Raw genomic sequence first — 20,616 nt, forward strand, 5'->3', positions numbered from 1 at the left:
TTTTTTTGAGAAAATTTGGAAAAAAATCAAGTTTTTGGTTAAACTAAAAATTTTTTATAAAATAATGCAAAGAATTGTAATCATTTATTTTTGACCTAATTTAGTTCATTAATAATTGAAAAATTAGTGTACTAAGTTTGTGTTCCAACATTAGAATTTTTACAACAATTTATACACCAGACTAGGCAACACTGATTAATTTGACCATTATTAAGTGGCCCATGACTGAAATTGAGTTGGCAATGCCAACTCTTAAAAGTAAAATGTTACTGTCTTATTAACGCACGTACTTTGAAACAATAAGTCAAATTTCCTATTTTAGCTTGTTTGACATTTGTCAGTTGGGGCGCTACCAACATTAAAAATGAAAATGTACTAGTTTATTAAAGCACTCATTTTAATTTTTTTTAGGCAAAATGGCCGACGCAGCTGCCAGTAGCCAGCCCGAGGACCGCCCCCTCGCCCTCTCCCGTCGCGAATTCCCATCTCGAAGTTCCTCCGGGAGTCGCTCCTACGACCCCCAACTCTACCAACTCCCCCTCCCCGCCACCATGAGCCACCACCGCGAATCCTCCGCTTTCGTTCCGGTGGTACCCTCCCGGAACATGCACCCCATGTTGTACCCCAGCGACATGCACCCCCTCCTCCTCGACGAGCGCCCGGAGTCGGGTAAAACCCCCGACGGTTCCTCGTCGCTCTACCTCCGGAAATCCACCAGTTTCGAGCTTATGGTCATGATGAACGACAAGAAAAAGGAGTTGCAGATGCAGAGGGAGGCGGCGGCGCATGCTGCCGCCCTCATGCTACCCCGACCTGGACCACCTCCCGGATTGCTAGAGTCCGGCTCTTCCGGGCAGGGGTATCCCGGATTTTTACCGAATAATCCAGGGAGTGCGTCGTTTGCGTTCCCGAGTTTCCAGCCGGGGCCCCCACAGATGCATGCGCATCTGGATAGGAGGCTGTTGAGGGCTCCGGGGAGGGCTTCCAGGCCCAAGAAACAGTTCATTTGCAAGTTTTGCAATAGACAATTTACTAAGAGTTATAATTTGTTGATTCATGAAAGGACGCATACTGATGAAAGGCCGTATTCTTGCGATATTTGCGGGAAGGCCTTCAGGAGGCAGGACCATTTGAGGGATCACAGGTTAGTCCAATTTTATGATAATTCAATTAATTTAATTACACTTAATTACCGATGCGCCGTAATTTTTTTATTTATGTGAGGCAGGTGGTTGGTAAGACAAACTGTTGAAACTTACAATTAATTTCAGTGTTGCCAGCGTAAAAAAATTAATTCACCAGATCCGAGCCAAATTACACAATTTTGATTTAAAGTTTACTTTTTTACATAAACTGACTGGTTAAAGGCTAAGAATTAGGTAAAAATACCTGTAATGTAACCTATTTGAAACAGTATACCAAGATCTCGCAGAAAAACAGTGTTTTTAGCTCAAAAACGTGTTTAAATGCTTGAAAAAGGCAAAAATGACGTCATTTTTGGTTTAATTCTGTGATTATCTTTATGTTGATTTTTTGCTTTATTTTTGCGAAATTTTACAAAAAATTTGAAGCATTTCAGATTAAATTTGTGTTTTTTTGACTTAATTTTTGACCTTGTTTAGTAAAATGCTGTGAAAACTAAAATTATTTTTAACTAATTCGGTTATTTTTCGTTTTGTTTTGNTCGTTTTGTTTTGAAAAATTAAATTTTTGGTTAAAAAACTAGGATAATTTTATAAAAATATGCAAAGAATTGTGTCATTTATTTTTGACCTAATATAATTCAAAAAGTATTAGTGTACTAAGTTTTTGTTCTAAAAAAATTACCAATCATTAGAATTTAATTTAAAAACGTATTAAAACTCTCGACAAATGCAAGAATAATATGATTTTTGGCTTTTTATGTTGATTTTTTGGTTTGTTTTTGCAAAATCTTGAGATTTTAGGTCAAAAACGTATCATAAAAACGAAGTAGGCGAGCTTAACAAGCTAAAAAATATATCAATTTTGATTTAATTTTGTAAAATTTAAGTCTGTTTAAACAAAATTATTTCAATTTTATCTTAAAAACGAGTTAAACACTCGGAAAAAGCAAAAACAACACTATTTGTGACCAAATTTGTGGGTTTTTTGACGTTTTTTTAACGAAATTTTGTGAAATAATTGTGTTTCTAGCTGTAAATTTTGTGAAGTATTTGAAAAAGTCAGAAGTAAATTGTCATTTTTGACCTTGTTTAGTAAAACGCTGTAAAAAAACTAATAACCAATTTTGTTGTTTTTGTTTTTTTTTTTGAAAAAATTTGCCAAAAAAATCAAATTTTTAAATTTTAGTTTGGCAACCTTGACTTTCAGATTTAAACGGCAAACTTTTATAAGCAATTGTCATTCATTTGCGATGGGCGACTGCTGATTTAGCTGTCACCTGAAACATTTGGAAGGTTTACCAATAATTCAGTGTTGCCATAAATTTTTTTGTCACAATTTTTTATTTATGCGTGGTAGGTGGTTGGTAATGTAAACTGTTGAAAGTTAAAACCTAAGAAACGGAGTTTTTAGCTCAAAAACGTGGTTAAACGCTTGAAAAAGTCAAATATATGACATCATTTTTGGTTTAATTCTGTAATTTTTCAGCTTGTTTTTAACAAAATTTTGCGTTTCTTGCTAAGAACCGTTCTAAAACTCTCGACAAATGCAAGGATAATACGATTTTTGGCTTTTTATGTTGATTTTTTTGTTCGTTTTTGTGTTTTTGTTTTTTGTGAAATCTTACAAAAAACTCGAGATTTTAGGACAAAAACGTGTCTAAAAGCATTTCAGAAGAAATTTTGTGTTTTTTCGACCAAATTTTGCTCAAAACTAAACTAAATCGAACGAAACAGACAAAATAATGTCAATTTCAATTTTTATTTGTGATTTTTAGCCATTTTTGGAGATGATTTTGCAAAATAAATGAGCCTCTGGTTAAAAAACGAAATAGTCGAGCTTAACAAGCTAAAAAATAATAGCAATTTTGTAAAATTTAGGTCTGTTTAAACAAAATTTTTCGAAAATTTTTTGATTTTATTGTAAAAACGTGTTTAAACACACGGAAAAGGCAAAAACAACTCTATTTTTCACCAAATTTGTTGCTTTTTCGACTTTTTTAACGAAATTTTGTGAAATAATTCTGTTTCTAGCTGAAAAATGTGAAACATTTGAAAAAGGCAAAAGTAAATTGTCATTTTTGACCTTGTTTAGTAAAATGCTGTAAAAAAACTAGAACTATTTTTAACCAATTTGGTTATTTTTTTTTGAGAAAATTTTGCATCAAGTTTTTGGTTGAAAAACTTGGGAAATTAAAACAAATTAATGTACAAAATTTTTGTTTTAAAAAAATCCCCAATTTTTACACCAGACTAGTATAAAAATGTCCTGATCTGATAAAATTTAACCAAACTTGGCAACACTGATTAATTTGACCATTTTTTTGATCAAAGTGGCCCATGACTGAAATTAAGTTGGCAATATGAATCATGTAGAAGACAGAAGTAAATGATTTTTGTCGTAACATTGACTGTCAAACACAATAACTCAGTGTTGCCAATTTAATTTCAAGTCGCAGCCTACTTAATCAGAAATTTAATTAAACTCCAGGTATTTTCTTTTACGATACCACCTACTATTCACTGAGTCATAAAACTCGACTTTTGACATTTCGAAATGATTATTTCCTTATTTACCGCAATTAACCAAACGAAGTAAAAGTAACCCTGTAATGACATTTTTCGCTCCTAAGTCTTGCATAATTTAATAGATTGAACGAACAATAGGTTTAATAGCTTCTAAATTGGATTATTTAATCGGTATTTGGGTCACAAGGGAGGAAAGTGAGTGATTTTTACTCGTATACAAGAAAATCCTAACTCAAAGTGTTGTGTTAGATTACATTATAATCGAAATTTGGAAGCAGGAAGTTCAGCTACTTGAAAATTGCTCATTTCCGGTAGATAAGCGTGAAGGAGTGTAACAAATTGTTAACTTGTTTTATAAATAAATAAAAATTCAGATTTCATCATTTCCGTTTATAAAAAAATCTTTGTTTTTTCCAATACAGTTAAAATTTTTCCAGTTCTTGGAATAACTAATTCTCAGGCAATTTTAATTCAAATTTATTAAAATTGACTTGAAACACTTTCCGAAGACATTCCACCGGTCGAACGGTTCGTTTCACCATAAATTTATAATATTGCTAAACGTCATCAAATTCTTTCTCCGACTCGAGTAATTAAAAAAGTGTGAAATGTGAAAAGTCATAGAGACAAAAACGTGTGAAATTCTCAAGTTGGTTCTCCTGTTTGGTTTTTTCCACTAGATTTAATTAAAATTGTATAGTGCAATATAATCAATATTTTTTCGTCTTGGGTCTCGTATCCCGCAGAGTGCTCTAGTAATTTCAAGCGATGGATCTAGAAACCAGTTTGCCGCAGGGTTACCAACCGAGCGACAAGGATATACCACTCTTCGATTTTAATCGAATTAGGGGAAGTTTTGAGGAAACTGTACCCGAGATACAATCGGGTTTTTACCTGGACCTGTCTGGGGCCCCCCCAAAAATGATTAATTCCGACGTAATCCCCCATAAATCCGAGTTTATTGGCGCTACTGAGATTAGAATAAAAATTGTCCGGTGAGAAATGTTGATTCAAGGTTACCAACTTCAAAAATGTTGATTGCTTGTAATTACTTTTAATCGGCGATCAATTTATTCAATAATTGGGGAGATCGAAAAATGATGGAGGCTTAAAAACGTAATTATAGAGTGATACTTTGGGACGAAAAGTCATTAATGGGGACCCAAACCATTTACAAATGAGCGAAAATTGAGGAAAACAAGGATTGTGATTTTTACCTCAAGTTGGCAATCTTGACTTTCAAATTTAAACGTCAAACTTTTATAGGCAATTGTCATTCGTTTGCGACGGGCGACTGCTGATTTAGCCGTCACTTGAAACATTTGAAAGGTTTACCAATAATTCAGTGTTGCCAATACATTTTTTGTCACAATTTTTTATTAATGCGTGGTAGGTGGTTGGCAATGTAAACTGTTGAAACTTACAATTAATTCCAGTGTTGCCAGCGCAAAAAATAAAATTTACTAGATCTAAGTCGAGACAATTATTTTTACCAAATTACACGATTATGATTTAAAGTTTACTTTTTTCACATAAACTGCGTGATTAAAGTCTAAGAAACGGAGTTTTTAGCTCAAAAACGTGTTTAAACGCTTGAAAAAGGCAAAAATGACATCATTTTTGGCTTAATTTTGTGCTTGCTTGCTTTTAACGAAATTTTGCGTTTCTTGCTAAAAACCATACTAAAACTCTCGATAAATGCAAGAATAATACGACTTTTGGCTTTTTTATGTTGATTTTTTAGTATGTTTTTGTAAAATCTTACAAAAAACTTTTTTTAGGACAAAAACGTGTCTAAAAGCATTTCAGATGTAATTTTGTGTTTTTTCGACCAAATTTTGCTCAAAACTAAACTAAATCGAACGAAATAGAGAAAATAATGTCAATTTCAATTTTTATTTGTGATTTTTAGCCATTTTTGGACAAGATTTTGCAAAATAAATGGGCCTTTGGTTCAAAAACGAAGTAGTCGAGCTTAACAAGCTAGAAATAACATCAATTTTGTAAAAATTAGGTCTGTTTAAACAATTTTTTTTAATTTTATTATAAAAACGTGTTTAAAAACACGGGAGAGGCAAAAACAACACTATTTTTGAACAAATTTGTTGCTTTTTCGACTTTTTTAACGAAATTTTGTGAAATAATTCTGTTTCTAGCTGAAAAATGTGAAACGCTAGAAAAAGACAAAAATGGCTTAATTTTGTTGTTTTGCGTTTCTAACTGAAAAACGTACTATACCTCTCGAAAAATTCAAGAATAAAATGATTTTTGAGGTCTTTATGTTGATTTTTTGCTTTATTTTTGGAAAATCTTACAAAAAACTTGAGATTTTAGAACAAAAACGTGCCTATAAGCATTTCAGATCGAATTTTGTGTTTTTTCGACTTAAATTTGCACAAAAACTAAACTAAATCGAGTAAAATAAACAAAATAACATCAATTTCAATTTTTGTTTTTGATTTTTAGGCATGTTTGCAAAATAGATGAGTCTCTGGTTCAAAAACGAAGTAGTTGAGCGAAAAAAGTTAAAAAATAATATTAATTTTGATTTAATTTTGCAAAATTTTAGTCTGTTTAAACGAATTTTTTTTATTTTTACGTTTAAGGCAAAAATAATACTATTTTTGACGAATTTTTCGACTTTTTTTTAATACATTTTGTGAAATAATTGTGTTTTTAGCTGAAAAATGTGAAGCATTTAAAAATGGCAAAAATAAATTGTCATTTTTATCCTTCTTTAATAAAATTCTATAAAACTATTTAGCCAGTTTGGTTATTTTTCGTTTTTTTTTTCAAGAAAATTTGGCAAAAAACACAACTTTTTAACTTATAGTTTAGTGACCTTGACTTTCAGATTCAAACGTCAAACTTCTATAGGCAATTGGATTACCAATAATTCAGTGTTGCTACTAGATTTTTTGTCACAAACATTAATAGTCACCCGGTAGAAAACTCAAGCAAGGAGATAACAAGTCACAAATATTTAATTAAAAACAACAGTTAAGTGGAAATAATTCTTTAATTGCAAGATTTTATGACCGATAATAATTTTATTATTACATTGTAACTAACGCAGATTAAAAAATTAAATGAGAAAACAGAGCCTGATTAAAAAAAAATGGAAAAAAAATCACCTACGAGCTGAAATTGGGTTTAAAATTAAAAATGACCAAAACTCCTGAAACTCGTTGCTTCAGGAACTGAATAAATTAGTAATTGGCCCACTTGATTTCATTTAATCCGGTCCATTAGCCATCACAAACAAGTTCTCCAATTACTCGTCCAACATTTGACACTTAAAAACCCGCCATATGTGTGACTAATTAACCGCCAATATCGGACCAGAAATCAAGTCAGCCTCGCCTATCATTACTTGTGCCGTTGACTGTACACATTCCTTGGCGTATTAACCGGAGCAATCCTCCGGGAATCAAGTACAGTCGGCGAAATTTCCAATGAATAAAAAACACCTGCGTTATGATTTGTCGGTCTTTGCCCGTCCAAGGCCAACCGGATCGTCCAGCTGCCATTTTACTCTCGCTATATGACATGATTTTCCGGGTTGAGTCCGGACGAATTTTCAAATGCCGGAGGAATATTTATGATAGTGTTGTTCTCAATTAACAGGTGGAGGGCCCTTGTATTTTTCGATAGCCCCCAGCCAAATTTTATCTCCTTTATGCATATAACCTTAAATTATGGGTTTTATATTTTAATTCGTTTTGATTTATTTTCAAGATGGCCAGACTAGAATTTGTTTTATTTTGTTTTCTTTTCCAACATCACTGAAACGTATAATTCCGTAGCTTCCGATTTGTGTAGTAATTAAGATGTTAATTAGTTTAATTGGGTGCATCGTGGTGTTGTAAATAATGCAAGATTTGGGTCAAAAATCTCGAAAACCGATCGCCTTTCTTGTGTTGAGACCTCGAGGCGGAGTGAGCGAGTCGTTGAACTCGTTATTTTGACGCACGAATGATTTCCAATGATAAAATTCTTTGGGTTAAAACGGCCTACCACAGGAGCATTCAATCTACTGGAAGTAATTACAAGATGCCACTATGAGTTTTGGGGACGTGTGGGAGTCGAAAACTAAGACAGGAAAGGTCAAATTGAACTATTTTGTTGCCTTTTACGGGCTTTCAAACACGAAATCTAATTGGTTTGGCCTTTGCTGAAGCTAACAATGCCAATTCTTGTCTCGATTTAAAAACTGACAGAAATTTAAAAAAAGTAAACAAATAAACAACGCAAAACTGTGTATACACTAGAAAATTAAAAAACAAAAACGTAATACAGAGGTTTTACTGTAGATCGATATTGGCCAATAAAAAAGTGAAAACTGAAAAAGTTTTGTTGCATTATTTTACTGGGTGTTCCGTTTTTATTGTTACAACTTTAAACATTCAATTTTAACAAAAGTTTCCCCTGATTAGTTGTTCTTTGAATTTGTTTAGGTGTATAAAGGTTATCAAATGTACCAAATTTTGTAATTTTATCTAAAATGGTTTCTGAAATATTGAGAAAAACTCATTAAAAATGAGGCGTATTTTTCGATAATGTTTCTATGAAGCTTTGGTCTTAAAATTAAATATTCTATCACCTGTTTCAATTTGGAACAATAAAAACGGAACACACTATAATTTTTTTAATAAAAAATAAATAAAACAATAATATAAATTTGAGCAAATCGGAAAATTGAAAAATTTAGGATCGATTTAGATTAGATTACAAACTTTTATTATTCAATTGTAATTATTTGGATTGTTTTGGAATTGCTGGAATTATTTGTGAATTACTGGATTTTTTCTGCAATTGCAATTTTCGATAAGGTAATTTCTGTTTTTCTATAGCAGATTTTAAATTAATTCTTTATCAACTCTTTTGAGTAGATAAAGTAACACTTTAACAGCTAGGGTAGATAAAATGTTTTAACTTATTTTATTCTTTTAAATTTACAAATGTTATCACCCACGAGGTGGAATAAAGCGTCCGATTTACACTCAAACGAGTTGAATGCAACATTTTATTCTTCGAATTAGACTCAACAAGGCTTAAATTTGCTTTAAATCTGTTAAAAATAATCTGACGTGTCGTATTGAAAAATCCCAAAAATTTATTTTTTTTTTAATTTTATTTTTTCTCTTAAACTAAAAGTCCTGCTATAGAAAAAAATGTTGTATTATATACGACGATAAAGATTGTTGTGACTTCGTCACTCGTAGATAAACAATCTCTTTATCGTCTTGTATAATAAATAACTATTGAAAATTACGTTGAATTTCTTAAAACTATCGGAGTTAATTAGAAATTACAGGAATTATTTTAGAATTACAAAAATTGAGTTGGAATTATAGAAATTAAATTGGAATTAAACGAGGAGCCGGTAACTCTGGAATTACCTAGTTGAAGAAATTTTTGGAAATTGAATCAAAATTAATTGAAATTATTAAAATTATCTTTGAATTGTTTGAAATTACTGGAATCATTTGTGTATCACTGATTTTTTTCTGAAATTACTGGAATTCTTTTTAGAATTATCGGAGATAATTTCTTTTGAAAATTACGTTAAATTTTTTAGAACAATCGGAATTAACTTGAAATTACAGGAATTCGGAATTACAGGAATTAATCTGATAATACTGGAATTACGATGGAATATTAGATTTACTGGAATTTCGGTTGATTTTTTTTTGTAATAACTGTAATTATTTGTGAATTACTAGAATCTTTCTGGAATTACTAAAATTCTTTTTAAAATTATCGGTAATCGTTTCTTTTTAAAATTACGTTTAATTTCTTATAACTATTAGAGGTACTTTGGAATTACATGAAATATTTTGGAATTACGAAAGTTAAGTTAGAATTAAATTGAAATTACAGGAATTAATTTGAAATTATAGAATTACAATGGATTATTGGAATTACTTTTAGGAGAATTTTTTTTGGAATTACTAGAATTTTTTGATGTTTTTTTTAATAATTCTTTAATTGCAAGATTTTTTGACCGATGATAATTTTATTATTATAGTGTAATTAACACAGATTAAAAAATTAAATGAGAAAACAGAGCCTGATGTAAAAAAATTAAAAAATAAAATGAAAAAATAAAGAAAAAAACTAAAACACAAGAAAACTATTCATCTACGAGCTGAAAACTCCTGAAATTGCTTTACAATTTATTTCAAAAAGAATTTCAGTAATTATAGAAAAAGTTCAGTAATTTACAAATAATTCCAATAATTCTATGGTAATTCAATAAACCGTTGTGATTCCATTGCTAAATTCTAATTAATTCCTGTAATTTCAATTTAATTTCTGTAAGTCAATGCTTGTAATTCTAAAATAATTCCTGTAATTTCAAATTAGATAGATAGTTTTAAGAAATTCAACGTAATTACCAAAAGAAATTTTCTTAAATAATTCCAAAAAAAAACCAGCAATTGCAGAAAAAACCCAGTAATTCACAAATAATGAATTCGAAATTACTAGAATTTTTGGTTGACTTTTTTTGAAATTGTACACATTTTATTTAAGTTAACGCCCATCGGAATTGAGCTGAATTTATCGGAATTAATTAGAAATATAGAAATTTTTTGGAATTATTGAATTTTTTTGTAATCTACTGAATTTTTTCTATAATTACTGAAATTCTTTTTGGAATTATCGAAGATAGTTTCTTTTAAAAATCATGTTGAATTTCTTAGATTATCAGAATTAATTTGGAATTACAGGAATTAATTTTGAATTATTGGATTTTTTTTTTGAATTACTGGAATTTTGGTGTTTTTTTTAGGAATTGGAATCAGTTGAACCCTTTTTTTTAAATTAATGGTCTTACGGATTTTTATTACACTTTGAATAATAAGGGTTTCAGGAACTTTGCACTGTTTTGTTAAAATTGTTAAAAACTTTTAGAATGTGGTTAAGTTTTTCAGGCACAAAATATATGAAAAATATAAATCTGTAAATTACTGAAATATTCCACAACGAATAGTTTTTCAGTAATTGGCTGATATTTGCTAGAAAGACAAATACATTTTTTGTAATATACAATTTTTTTTAAAAGTGGTCAAGATTTTTGTTAATTGCTAGAAAATAATCATTAAAAATTGTCAGAATTCCTCCACATCTTTCATAATTCCGGTAATTATTCGTCCCCCCTCCCCCATTTCATCATTTACTCGTCTCGTATGCCCGGCACGCGAGATTTTTATCGTTTAAATGGATCTCATCCCATGTAACGACTCGAATTCCATCCCAAGACCCATAACTATGCAAATGGCTTCGTAACGCTTACTTTTTTTGCAGATACATCCACAGCAAGGAGAAACCTTTCAAATGCGGAGAATGCGGTAAAGGCTTCTGCCAGAGCCGGACTTTGGCCGTGCACAAAATCCTCCACATGGAGGAGTCCCCCCACAAGTGCCCCGTGTGCTCCCGCTCCTTCAACCAGCGCTCCAACCTCAAAACCCATCTCTTGACCCACACCGACCACAAACCCTACGAATGCAACTCCTGCGGGAAAGTCTTCCGCAGGAATTGCGACCTGCGACGCCACGCCCTCACCCATGCCGTGGGCGACGTCCCATCCGACGGCCTCGGCGATGGGCTACTCCCGGAGCGCGACCCGGAGTCCTCCGACCGGACCCAATGCCACGAACCCGTCCCTTACACCATGCGCCCCAACCCCGACCGGAGTTTCCCCATCGACGACGATGATGATTTGGACGAAGACCCGGAAATTGATCCGGGACAAGAGGACCCACCCGAGGAGAAAACTGACCCGGAGCCGCCCCCTCATCACCCCCAGTTGCAAATCCGGAGGGATTTACACCCAGTTAAGTCCGCGACGGTGACTAGTGGGGCCCTCGCCCTGGAGAACTTCCGGAAGAGACACTTGGAGGCGGAGAGGGCGGCGTATCCGCCGCACTTGAAACTGAGACTTATGCAACCCATGCCGCAGATGGTGCAACAAATGGACGCCCCCGGGACCAGCAACATGGCCAGCGACCTCTCCATGAAGAAGGAGGAGGTGCCGCCCCCGAGACCGCCCCCCAATCCGCCCAAAAAGACTGGATTTACGATAGAGGATATCATGCGGAGGTAATTCGCGACAAGTTCCTTGTAAATATGTGATTTTGTACATAGGGGACTAGAACTCGCAATGACCAGTCGGAATTTTTGGAAAAATAAAAAAAAAACTCCAAAATTTTGAATCTTTGTATTTTGACTTTTTCAATGAATTACTTTATCCGGTTATTGGTTTATACAGGTTGTCCCAACTAAATCAAATTTTTCTTTTTTTTTCAAAACTGAAAATAAACTACACTGTGATGTATTTTATTCGTATTTTTGGACACTCCTGACTCTAAAATCGCAAGTTTTAACGACTTTTTCTTATTTATTTTAATCCTGGTTCTAATTGTGTATTTGGAAAAAAATGGTGTGGTTTTTGGTTCTGAGTTTGAGTTTCTTGTCAAAATTGTATCTAGTTCATGTATTTTTTTTTTGAAAAAATTAAATATAAAGTAGATAGTTTTAATCTTTCGATCATAACTTTTATGAGAAAAATTGTTTTATTATTGCCATTTGAAAAAAAAATAAAAATTTTGTGGAAAATTTTGAAAAATTTTATTTTTATAAAACATCACAATTTTACAGTCCTGTATCAGTTAATTGTCCTAAAAAATAAATATTTTAAGCAAAAAATTTTTTTACATTCTTTTTATTCACCTGGTATAAAAAAAATTAAAATATTTGATCAAATCGGAAAAATTAAAAAAAATTGGATCAACTTAGATTGGATTACAAATTTTTGTAATTCAATTGTAATTACTTGGAATTATTAAAATTATGTGAATTACTGAATTTTTTCGGAAAATTGCTGGAATTTTTTTGGAATTATCGAAGGTAATTTTCTTTGAAAATTACGTTGAATTTCTTAAATCTATCGGAATTATTTTAGAATCACAAAAATTAAGTTGTAATTACGGAAATTAAATAGGAATTAAGTTGAAATTGCTACAATGTGATGTATTTTATCCGTACTTTTGGACACTTCTGACAATAAAGGCGCAAGTTTTAACGATTTTTTCTTATTTATTTTAAGCCTGATTCTAATTATGTATTTGGAAAAAAATAGTGTTTTTTGAGTTTGAGTTTTTTAGTTAGATAATTTTAATCTTTAGATCATAACTTTTATGAGAAAAATTGTTTTATAGTGGGTTGCCATTTAAAAAAAATAGAAATTTTGTAGAAGTCAAAAACAAAAAAAAATTTCGAAAAATTTTATTCTTGATAAAACATCACATTTTTAGCGTCCTTTATCATTCATCAGTTAGTTTTTCTAAATTTATAAATAATTTAAGCAAGAAACATTTTTTCCATTTTTTTATTCACCTGGTATAAAATATATAAAAATTTGGACATCGGAAAAATTTAAAAATTTTGGATCAATTTAGATTGGATTACAAATTTTTGTAATTTAATTGTAATTAGTTGGAAATATTAAAAATTATGTGAACTACTGAATTTTTTCTAAAATTGCTGGAATTTTTTTGGAATTATTGAAGATCTGATTTATTTTATCCGCACTTTTGGACACTCCTTACTCTAACAACGCAAATTTTAACGATTTTTTTCTTATTTTTTTAAGCTTGGTTATAATTATGTATTTGGAAAAAAATAGTGTGTTTTTTGTTTTTGAGTTTGAGTTTTTTGTCAAAACTGTAATTTATGGTAAGAAAAAATTAAAAAAAATTAAATATAAAGTAGTATGATCTTTAGATCATAACTTTTATGAGAAAAATTGTTTTATAGTGGATTGCCATTGAAAAAAATAAAAAATTTTGTAGAACTCAAAAACAAAAGAAAATTTCGAAAAATTTTATTCTTGAAAAACATCACATTTTTGGAGTCCTTAATCATTCATCAGTTAGTTTTTCTAAAAAATTAATAGTTTAAACAAAAAAAAAAATTTTTCTTATTTTGGTATAAAAAAATATTTGTACAAATTGAGAAAATTTGAAAAATTTTGGACCACTTTATATTGGATTACAAATTTTTGTAATTCAATTGTAATTACTTGGAATTATGTGAATTACTGAATTTTTTTCTGAAATTGCTGGAATTTTTTTGGAATTATCGAAGATAATTTCTTTTAAAAATTAAGTTGGAATTTCGAAGATTAATTAAAAATTAAGTTGAAATTGCTACAGTGTGATTTATTTTATCCGTACTTTTGGACACTCCTGACTCTAAAGGCGCAGGTTTTAACGATTTTTTTAAATTTATTTTAAGCTTGGTTCCAATTATGTATTTGAAAAAATATATACAGCGTGTTTTACTTTATTACTTATCTAAAATTTTTAAAAAATTGAACTGAAAACAAGGAATTATTTTTCAGGTGAAAATATAAAATCTTGACTGGACGCAAGTTTAATTTTTTTTATTTCTTTGGATATACCTACTGTAAAAATAGTTGAGATTGAACGACTTAAATTTGCAAAAAATTGTTTTTTATCTATTGTGGTTTTACACAGTGTTTAATAAATGTGGAAATATGTTAAAAATTAGTAGAATAACATATTTTTTGTTGGGACACCCTGTATATTTTGTAAACTTGCCATTTGAAATGTGTGTTTAGTTAAAAATGACTGGCTTAGTGTATATTACTTTAAGTATTTTTGGGCCATTCTGTAAATACGGCCCTAAAAGTGTTACGGTACAAATATAAGTTATTTCCTCGGCGACTTGATGAGATCAAGGACCTGAATCGAATAATGTACTAAGTGGATCTCAGAATTGAGGTTTGAGTTAGTTTTTAAGTAATATTTTTTTAGTTTAGTTAGTTGATAGTGATGTATATTTGAAATTTTGAATAAAGTATTTTATGTAAATCGATGTCTTTCATTATGGAATGTCCAACCGGATTTAATTCATAAAAAAGGCTCTTCGGAGCTGAAAGTGGTCGAGATTGTCAAGTCTAATGAAAAGTAATGGGTCTTCTTTCCAAAGTGGTCGGGCGACTCGCCATCCTTGTCTGGGTTTGTATAGCGGAGCGTGAGATGAAATCAAGTTCGAAAGTAATTATTTTCGAAAAAAAATTGTTCCGGCTACGGCGCGAACCTCCGTTTTGTATTTTTGGTCAAAAAAAATTGAAAAAAAAGTTGTCCCGAGCAGGGCGCGAACTTGCGTTTTTTGGGTCGCGACCCCAAAATGACCCGTTTTTCTTCGATTTTTTGCGTTGCGACCCCAAAATAACCCGTTTTGGTTCGATTTTTTTGAGATGAGTGCCTCCCCACGCCGCCTCGATGCAAATCGCGTCGCCTTCCGAACGATTGTTCTACAATTAGATTGTCACCATTGACACAGCCACTCCTTCGGTAGCTCGTATGCAAAACGTGTGGGAAAGCGAAGAAATTGTGGGTGTGGGTGCAAGGTGCCCATCCACCTGCTCCAAACCCCAATATCAGGTAGTCGTCGAAGAAAAAAAAGACGTTTAGCACCCTTGGAATTGATCATCGGGCACCTGTCTTTTGCATACAGCTGCGAAATGGTAATGTCGGCCCATTGACTGAATTAAAATAGGGTGCTGTGATGGGCCTCTCGACAGGGTGTTGTCGGTATTTAATTTGTCTCATGAATATGGATGCGATGGTTGCAACGCGAGACACACCCATCAAATAAAATTCTGATAATGATTATGTCATTGTAAATGATGTTTTGCATTCATTAATTATGAGAAAATAAATTACGTGATCCGTTTCGCGGGTTTAATTTATTCCAATGTTTTTTGCTCCAATTTCCAAGAAATTAAACACAAAATGACGGGCAACTCGGGTTCGAGCCCGGGTCTAGGTCACTTTTTTTTGAAAACAATTATGGAAAACAATAAAAACTATTATAATTATAATTAAATAACCGCAATAAACTAATAAAAATAGTTAACAAAATTTAAAAATAGTATTTTTTTAATTTTTTTAAATTCGGCCCAGATTTTACTAAAATTTTCAAATTTAGGTTCCACCAGGAAGAATAAAATTTTAATTATTATTTCTATTATTTTAACTTCTCCAATCGTAACAGTTGTTTAAAAAATTTAGATGTAGCTATAATCGCTTATTTTCAAGATGGTGGCACTTCCGATTATACCGGAAGTGGGTATTAATTTTACTATTTTAAATAGAAAGCTGTTTTTTATTGCGTTTTTGGATTTCCTGAGTTATTCAATCAAAGTTTTTAAATTTTTAGACTTTAGACTACAATTATTAAAATTAGGGCCTTTCTTTTGAAAAAATGAGTTTTCCAAATGTAACCTTAAATTCTAGGGGTTTGTTAATAATTTTTTCAATTGTTCAATTTCGTTAAAAACAAACCACATTGGGACTTCGGGAGTGTTTAAGCCGTTTTGTAATAAAAACAAAGCTTTTTCGAAAATTTTTACTAAAACTGGCTGAAAAATTATCAAGTTAGACTGAAATTGATATTATTTTAACTTGTTTCGTTTGATTTAGTTCGTTTTTGAATCAGACTCATATATTTTGCAAAATCTCGCCAAAACATGCCAAAAAATTGCAAAAATAAATTAATGTTGATGTTATTTTTCTGTTATTTGATTTAGCTTGTTTTTGAAATTTTGTCAAAAATAAGTCAAAATAAATTCGTTGAAAATGGTGTTACTTTACCTCTTTTAAGCATTTTTTTGAACTAAAATCTCAGTTTTGTGCTGATGTGTTTTAGTAAAAATATCTTGCAAAATTTTGTTAAAAACAAGTCAAGGAAATAGCAGAATTTGATCAAATTTAGTGTTAGTTTTGCTCATTTTGGAGCATTTTAGTGTGTTTTTCAACAAGAAACTTAATTCTTTTGCAAATTTTTGTTTAAAACAAACCAAAAAAATTATTTTAGCATTTTTAGAGCGTTTTGCACCTTTTTGTGATAAAATAGTATTTTTTTGAAAAAGTTTACTAAAACTGAAAATAATTAAATTAGATTGAAATTGATATTATTTTGTCGTGTTTCGTTTTGTTTTTAAGTCAGAAACTAATTTACTTTGCCTGTTTGTGATAAAATAGTTTTTTTAAATGTACTAAAACTGCTTGAAAAATCATCAGATTAGATTGAAATTGATATTTTTTTATCGTGTTTCGTTTGATTTGATTTGTTTTTGAATCAGAAACGCACGATTTTGTCAAAATATGCCTAAATTATTTTAAAATAAATCGAAATTGATGTTATTTTGTCTGTTTTACTAGATTTAGCTGTTTTTTCAGAAAAATTTTGTCAAAAAATAAGCTAAATAAATGTCTAAAATGGTGTTACTTTTTTTAAGCTGTAAGTTTTTGAACAAAAATCTCAATTTTGAGCAAGATTTTACAATACTTTTTTAGCATGTTTTTCAGTAGCAAATTTTTCACAACATTTCGTTAAAAACAAGCTAAAAACTTAATCGATTTGGCCAAAAATGTTTTTGAGTGTTTAGACACGTTTTTGATAATATAAAACCATAAAATTTTCAATTTTTTTAAAAATATGTTTTAGAACTAAAATCTCAGTTCTTTGCTGATTTTATATTATTTTTCCTTTCTTCAATTGTTTTAGTATGTTTTTCAGGTGCAAATATTTTTCAAAATTTTGTTAAAAACAAGCCAAAGAAATTGCAGAATTTAATGAAAAATAAAGTTATTTTTGCTCTTTTTGAAGCATTTTAGTACGTTTTTCGACAAAAAACTTAATTCTCAGTTTGGAGTAAGATTTTACATCACTTTTTTAGCATGTTTTTCAGTAACAAATATTTCACAAAATTTCGTTAAAAACAAGCCAAAATTTCAACAAATTTGTCCAAAAATGCTGTTATTTTGTGCACTTTTGTAATAAAAACAAGTTTTATTGAAGAAAATTTACTAAAACTGTTGAAAAATCACTAAATTAGATTTATTCGAAATCGATATTATTTTGTTCTTGAATCAGAAACTCATTTATTTTGCACGATTTTGTCAAAACGTCCCCAAAAAATTGTCGTTATTTTGTTTGTTTTACTCAATTTAGCTGTTTTTTCATCAAAAAAGTAGCTGAATAAACGAACAACTTGGTCAAAAATGGTGTTAATTTCTTTTTTAAACACGTTTTTGGACTTAAAAATTAGTTTTGAGCAAGATTTTACATCATTTTAGGGGTATTTGAAGTTTCTCAAACGTAACCTCAAATTCTGGAGGTTTATTACATATTTTTTCAATTATGACTAGATCAAAACAAAGATAGAACCTTTCTCTTTCATATGCCTAAATACGATTTCAAAATAATAAAAAATGGTGAAGTTATCAAATTTTGAAAAGTAAGGTGCAAATTCAAAAATGAAAAAAAAAGAACTAAATACGCATATCAAAAACGGCTAAACTCGGGTATAAGGAAAATTAATAAAAACCGTCTTAGCGTGACATGAGTAATCCAAAAATGCAACAAAAAACATACCTTTTTTAAAATAATTATTTGGATTGGAAACCCAAAAATTGTGGGTTCGATCCCGGATCTGATCAACTTTTTTTTGCAAAAATAGTAAAAGAACATGTGAAATAATAACTAAATTTAAATAATAGCATTAGTAAAATCACCCAATGTTGGTAAAAATATTAAATACAAGTTTTTTACTCAATTTTTTGCACAATTTTTTAATTGTTTTTCTAAGTTAATTAATTAATGTTATTTAAGACAGAGTTGGTTTTATATCATTTCAATTCTTTCATTATTATTTATTGCCCTGTGGGGGCCTATAAACATAACTAAAATTTTGTTAAAATAATTAAACTTCTAACGACATTTTTGAGTGTCAGACATGAACCGCTTCGAACGATCCAAATTCCCAAACTTGATTTAAAACCGACAACTCTATAAACCCATTCTTGGAATTTTTCAGTCCCAAAATGCAACAATTTTGCAACACAGACTGGCCCAAAACAATTAAGCCAAAATTAAATCTCCACTTCTATTGTGTTTTGTAATAATGACCTCCTCTCTCGTACATTGTAGCAGCGATTAGATGCCGCCTTATAATTTAAAATTATTGTGACTGGAACAGATGCGTCGAAGGGGGAGGCCGAAATTCAATAAAAAAATCCGGACGAAAAATCCGGGATAAAAGTGTGTCTTTGGCAAACAAGAGAGATAATGAATGTTTGCACATCGTTTCGTAATTATTGGAAATTGTAATTAAAACACGCCGAAACCCATATGTAATGGTTGTGAATGTGGCAACACTGTACGCTGGTACCGGTTCTTATTTTTTATCCTCGAGTCATGGGACGGAGAGCAAGCGAGGAAAGAACCATTGGAAGGATAGAGATGGTACCATTGCTCGCATTCTTCAGCGTTTCATGACAAAAAGACAATATACCAGCACAGCTTGCTTTGATATAAAGCCATTCCGGTTAGCACCGGAGGTTGGGAGAAAGATTTATTCGTTTTTCAGCTAATCAACGCAAGTTTTCAGGAGAAAGGATGCTTTTCAAAAGCAATTTTAGGAAAAATTTAGATCCGGTATAATGTCAGATTCTAAGTTACAATTTATTTATCTTAATTGGGTCTAAATATTTGGGGATTTTTTTTTTTTGGGAAGAATGTTGAAAGGTGAGACTGCTGCCTTCTAGACATGAATTCCTGAAGTTGGTACTACCTGGAATGTGGCAAAAAGAGAGCTTTAAGGGGACAAGAGCGACATCTGCGGCCTGGTTTGGGTAACTACAAACTTTAGAAATGAAGACACAGATGGCGAGTTTTGAAATATTTAAAATTATTTAATTATTTTAAACTTGTTTATTATTATTAATTAATAGTAATTATATTTTTAATGAAGTAGAATAATCAAAATAAAAATAATGAAACTATTTATTGCATGTTTTTTTATTCAAAAACTCAATTGTTTTATCAAATTTTCTCAAAAATAAGTCGAGAAACACCAAATTATTTACGAAATTTTAGTCGATGAGTGTAAATTGGGTAAAAATTTTTATTACTTTTGCCTTTATATTATTTCGATTTAGTTCGTTTTTGAACCAAAAACTCATTTATTTTCTAAGATCTTTTCAAAAAATGCATAAAAGTTACAAAAACAAATTAACTTAGCGGCCTTTTGAGCGAAATTTTGTCAAAAAATAAGTCAAAAGAAACTTGATTGTTACTTTACCTCTTTTAAGCATGTTTTTGAACTCAAATCTCAGTTTTGTGTGAGATTTTGTATTGTTTTTTTTTCCTTTTTTAAGTGTGTTAGCAAGTTTTGCAAATATTTCGCAAAATTTTGTTAAAAACAAGCCAAGAAAATTGCAGAATTTGATTGAAAATGGTGTTATTTTTGGTTTTTTTGGTTTGTTTTTCAATAAGAAACTTAATTTTTTTTCGAAATTTCGTTAAAAATAAACTGGAAATTTACCAGGATAGGCCAAAGTTGCTGTTATTTTTGCATTTTTGTAATAAAAACAAGTTCATCTTGAAAAATTTTAATAAAACGACTGTAAAATTATTAAATTAGATTGGACTTGATATTATTTTGGCGTGTTTCGTTTGATTTAGTTTGTTTTTGAATTAGAAACTCATTTATTTTGTATAATTTTGCCAAAATATGGTTAAAAATTACAAAAATAAATTAAATTTAGATGCTTTTTGAGCGAAATTTTGTCAAAAAATAAGTCAAAAGAAACTTGGTCGAAAATGGTGTCACTTTCCATTTTAAGCATGTTTTTGAACTAAAATCTCAGTTTTGTGCAAGATTTTAAATGATTTTCTTTTCTTTTTTCAAGTGTTTTAGCAAATATTTTGCTAAATTTTATTAAAACAAGTCAAGAAAATTGCAAAATGTTATCAAAAACGGTGTAATTTTTGCTCTTTTTGGAGCATTTTAGTATGTTTCTCAACATATTTTCGTTAAAAATAAACTGAAACTTTACCAGGA

At 30.5% G+C, this 20,616-nt stretch overlaps 1 protein-coding gene across 1 annotated transcript in view; it reads left to right on the plus strand.

Annotated features, from left to right (window-relative positions):
• Positions 1–12,412, plus strand: part of LOC123016331 (protein bowel-like) — a 17,488-nt gene extending 5,076 nt beyond the window's left edge. The window contains exons 2-3 of the mRNA XM_044416664.1: positions 412–1,144; positions 10,983–12,412. Coding sequence (XP_044272599.1) covers positions 417–1,144; positions 10,983–11,781 — 1,527 coding nt within the window. The 5' untranslated portion in view covers positions 412–416 and the 3' untranslated portion in view covers positions 11,782–12,412. The remainder of the gene's footprint in view (positions 1–411; positions 1,145–10,982) is intronic.
• Positions 12,413–20,616: the final 8,204 nt, after the last annotated feature.

This window comes from Tribolium madens, unplaced genomic scaffold (assembly GCF_015345945.1).
Source record: "Tribolium madens isolate multiple individuals breed KSU strain unplaced genomic scaffold, Tmad_KSU_1.1 Scaffold_1;HRSCAF=32;Tcas5.2_LG8, whole genome shotgun sequence".
NCBI lineage: Eukaryota > Metazoa > Arthropoda > Insecta > Coleoptera > Tenebrionidae > Tribolium > Tribolium madens.